Below are 4,342 nucleotides of genomic sequence, written 5' to 3'. Positions count from 1 at the left end.
GTGACACACCCTAACCATATAGAATCTCGTAATGAAAATGTTTATCAGTAGAGATATTAATGTAAAATTCGAATACGATATGAGTGAAAAACACTTACGAGGGGACGGGGTTTTCAAGAAGACAAGATTATATTTTGATAAAAGCTTTAAAACTAAAAATTCCTTTTCATGAATGTTTTTCAGCATAGTTTTTAATATCAAGCATGTTTTTGTGAATGGAAGAATCAGTTTCATATTTCTTCAGATTCAAATAACATGTTGTAAACAATTTTCACACATATTTGACTTTCTTTGAATTAATATAAAAAATGATATAGTATTTTTGCCCGTCGATGTCCCCATCAGCACTACATAGAGAATATTTTGAACCCAAAGTTCGAAATGTCTATATTAATATCAAGCTAGCCATATGTCTCCACAGTTTTACCGTTGTTCCACGTAACCACCGACACACTTTAACTAAATATGTAAATAATACATTTGACATTTCGCGTCTTATCATCTAAAACCTGTTTCAAAACATTTCGATAAAACGACAATCAGCGACATGTCTGATTGTAAGGACTTCCAGATGCTTCACCCACTGTCAACTACCATCGATACCGCAACCTTGGCCAATAGAACACAAACTGCTACAAAGGTGTCAAAACTGATCCCGAATTAGTAATGACAACAATGTCTATATAAACTGTCTGTTCCATGTGGGTAACGTCTCTCCATCCAACAGTCAGATGGTTCACGGGTTTACCGTTTTCACGTGTCATCACGGTAGTGAGGGCGAACCACATGGCGAATTGTAACAAATGTTACTAAATATTTCATAAGATCAACAGCGAATGACACGCCGGTGAAATCCGTGCACGCGTCTCAAACGTCATCCTCTTTATTTCTCTTGTCACATAGTGGTCACACACAATATGCGCAATGAAATATTTAAACACAGGTGTTTAATGGCGGTGACAATTGGATGAGCGCTCTCCGCTATATCGGAGTGACACCACCCACTGAAGAACTACGAGTGTTCATCTGGACGGAGGACAATAGATTCTGACAATGAAGTTGGCTGAACGGCAGTCACTTTTACAACGCCCAGCCCATAAGCTTCTGGTCGTATTTCTCAACGGAGCAGAACGGAGAGGTAGTCTCGTGCGATACGTCATATGCGCGTGCAGCCAAGCGGAGCACGCGCCGCGATACACCCGCTCTCACGATAACTGCTCTCATTCACAAACTTATGAATGGGCCTCTCAAGCCTAAATTGAGTACCCGGCTACAATTTTCATTCATAAAATCGCTGTGCCAGGTGCAAACAGAAATTCATTGGTCGAGCGACTCGATCACGTGACACATGTGTACACACTGGTTGATGGTAAATGTGATTTCTCCGAGGGCGATACTCAGAAAGGGTCAGACAATCTCCGACGACATATGCAACCACGACTGACAACGCCTGAATCTACAACATACAACATCACAGTTTGAAACATTCAACCAACGTGATCACCAAGGTACCTGGATCAAAACACAGCAAGGTGAGCACTTTAAAAACCATTTACTATAATGTTACTCCATTAAACAAAATTTAGAATTTTGTGCTAATTTAAGGATAGATTTGGTCTAGAACATTTACTGAAGAATGTATGGGGTATACAGTTGTACGTTCTGCAGTATATGTCTGTGTTCTTCACCTTGATTCCTGCAATGGTTTCGATCAATGATATCACATGTCAGTACGGGGGATGTTTTGTGAAGCATTGCGGCAGATGGACCCGCCAAAACAGATTTGAATGAGCTGATCCCATACTGAGAGCATTCAATTAACAGGAAAATCATTGTTGAAATTTTAACTGATATTTTTTTCAAATTACCTCAAGGTTAGAACTTTGAAAATACATGTTAAGCAGTTTCCTGTAATTAGTTGTTTTTTTGATTTTTGTACTTCCTACCTAAAGCTGAACTTATTTAAACTTTTTAAATATTAATAAATAGCAATCGACAAATAAAAAAAGGAATAGTTCTGATGAAATTGCCATTTTGGTAGGTGAGTGTCATTTTGGTTTGATTTAATCAAAATTCAACGATATCCCCATGCATTTAAATTCAATTAATTACGGTTTAATTATGTCATAAGGTTGTGTTTTATAGTTTCTAATATCTTTATTACATCATGTTTACTTTGATATAAAAGAAAACGAACAAGTTTACGGATAACTACTTCTGGCTCACTGAATATGGCGACGTATCGATGTAGATTCTTAAACTATGTGCAGTAAACCAGCTGTTAGCCACACAATGGTACGTTTCGCATGTAGTAAGCAACTTCTACAATGCCAAGGGATTTAATTTTGATTTCCTCCCCTTCCTTATATGGCAAGGTTTTAAATATTTGTATGTTTTTCATAATGGTTTTGTTATTATATTTCAGAAAACAATATCCGTCAACCACTATAAAGATATGCAGTTCCAAGAGTGAGTAGCTGCTTCTACACAAAGTCATGATAGTGCCAGACTTCACCCCTTTTGGAGCATCGTTCCCAACAAATGCCTACCACAGGATGATGGTGTCCATGATGGAACAGGGAAACAACTATCGGGGCTTCCTCGGCCGCTCCCCACCTCCAATCGTGCGGTCCCCACCCCACCTAGCCCGGTCCCCACCTCACCTTACCAGGTCCCCTCCCCACCTGACAAGATCCCCATCCCACCTAGCCCGGTCCCCACCCAATCTCCTCTGTTCCCCTCTGATGGGTAGGTCAGAACCTCTGCTGCGGCGACCCGACTACCGTGTGGGTCGAGACTCGGACCTCCACGTCTCCACCTTCCTTCCTTCCTCTGGTTCCTCTATGAAGATGGACATGGTGGTATCTCCTGACAGTAGTGAGGCTGGGTCGTGCATCTCCCCATCTTCTGAAAAATCCCAGGTTGTCATGTCCAGTGAAGATGGAGATAGTGCTGCCGTGGATGGATCCCAGATGGATAAGGATGGTTTCACTGACAAAAAAGCTTTCAAGTGTCCTCAATGTTTGTACTTTACCGACAGAAAGAACAATTTGAAGCGCCACATTGTTACCATGCATCAGGAATGTTCCAAGACTCTAGAATGCTGCGGTGTGATGTTCCATAGTAAAGCTGCTCTCAGAGACCACGTGGGACTCTTCCACCGCGGCGGCTATAGGTGCCAAATATGTTCCAGGAACTTCTGTCGAAAAGCTCTTCTCCGTCGCCATCTTACAGTCCACAGCGGGAGGAAGGACTTCTCCTGTGACCTATGTGGCTACGCCACCAGCCACAAGAGCAACTTGGAGAGACACCAAAAGGTTCATCTTCGCCGACCCGTTTGCACCAGCACAAGGGAAGCATACCCAATTCTTTCCCCGCTACCGTTAGAGAAACAGACAGTATCTCAATACTATCCGAAATTTGGTGGGCATCGTGAAAAGACGATCAATCGATTTGTGTTGTTGCCCAATAGAATTAAACACACACACAGAGGCACGTCATCAATCACCCCGAGGAGAAAACACCCACCGGAAGTATCACCCTTTAGTTCACAGGATGCTGCAAATAACGCCATGCAGGATGAGGATGTAATGGATGTAGATTTACCAAACTATTGCAAAGAAGTCCAGGAAGTGAGTAAGGAAACAAGTTATCAGTCTCATACTGTGATAAAGCAAGACTCTGACGTTGAGAACATGAAGACTGAGGTGTTCAGCTTTTCTCCAGAAAAAAATAAAAACACTTCTTACAAGTCCTCCCTGTTGTCGTCGAGGCGACGGATCTTTGTAACGCCGTACAAGTGCTTCGAGTGTGGTTTGACCTTTTCAAAACAGGGCGACCTACATACACATAAGTGCCGACCTCTGCGACAGCCCTCCGACAGTGGTCTCTCTGTGATCACAGCCGTCAGGAAAGGTCAAATCAAGCTTCTATCACAGAAGGAATCAGATATGAAACCACGGATGAGTGATGGGGCACACAGTGAGTCCCAGAGTGGTAAAGAATAGAGACATATGCAAACATATACCACTCAAAAGAGGTTAAGGAACATCCAATTCTTTCATATTTCAGGGTTAATCAAGTCGTGGATATGTTGTAGAAATATGTAACAATCGAGTGTTCTTTGACGGTTTTGGGAGTTAGCTTCATTCACAAGTGCTAAACAGTGTTAGATGTAGGTTCCGTCGAGATTACTGACAATGTTGACTGATGGTGAACCGCTGTATGCCACGATGCATATCGGTGACGTTTCCGAAGCTTGATGCTGTCTGGACCTATCGCCATCATGAATGTACCAATTTCTCATTCTTTATTTTTTGCTATTAAATCTTTAAATGAGTCA

At 41.9% G+C, this 4,342-nt stretch overlaps 1 protein-coding gene across 1 annotated transcript; it reads left to right on the top strand.

The window, feature by feature from the left end:
• The first annotated feature begins 1,058 nt into the window (after window positions 1-1,058).
• On the top strand, window positions 1,059-4,342 carry LOC124279926 (zinc finger protein 658B-like). Its single transcript, XM_046715806.1, has 2 exons — window positions 1,059-1,532; window positions 2,426-4,342. Exon 2 carries the CDS (start codon window positions 2,496-2,498, stop codon window positions 4,005-4,007), a length of 1,512 nt encoding a protein of 503 aa, XP_046571762.1. The 5' UTR covers window positions 1,059-1,532; window positions 2,426-2,495; the 3' UTR covers window positions 4,008-4,342.

This window comes from Haliotis rubra, unplaced genomic scaffold, assembly GCF_003918875.1.
Source record: "Haliotis rubra isolate DU_JTF1 unplaced genomic scaffold, ASM391887v1 Scf259, whole genome shotgun sequence".
Lineage (NCBI taxonomy): Eukaryota > Metazoa > Mollusca > Gastropoda > Lepetellida > Haliotidae > Haliotis > Haliotis rubra.
This window is presented reverse-complemented; position numbering and strand designations above follow the sequence as displayed.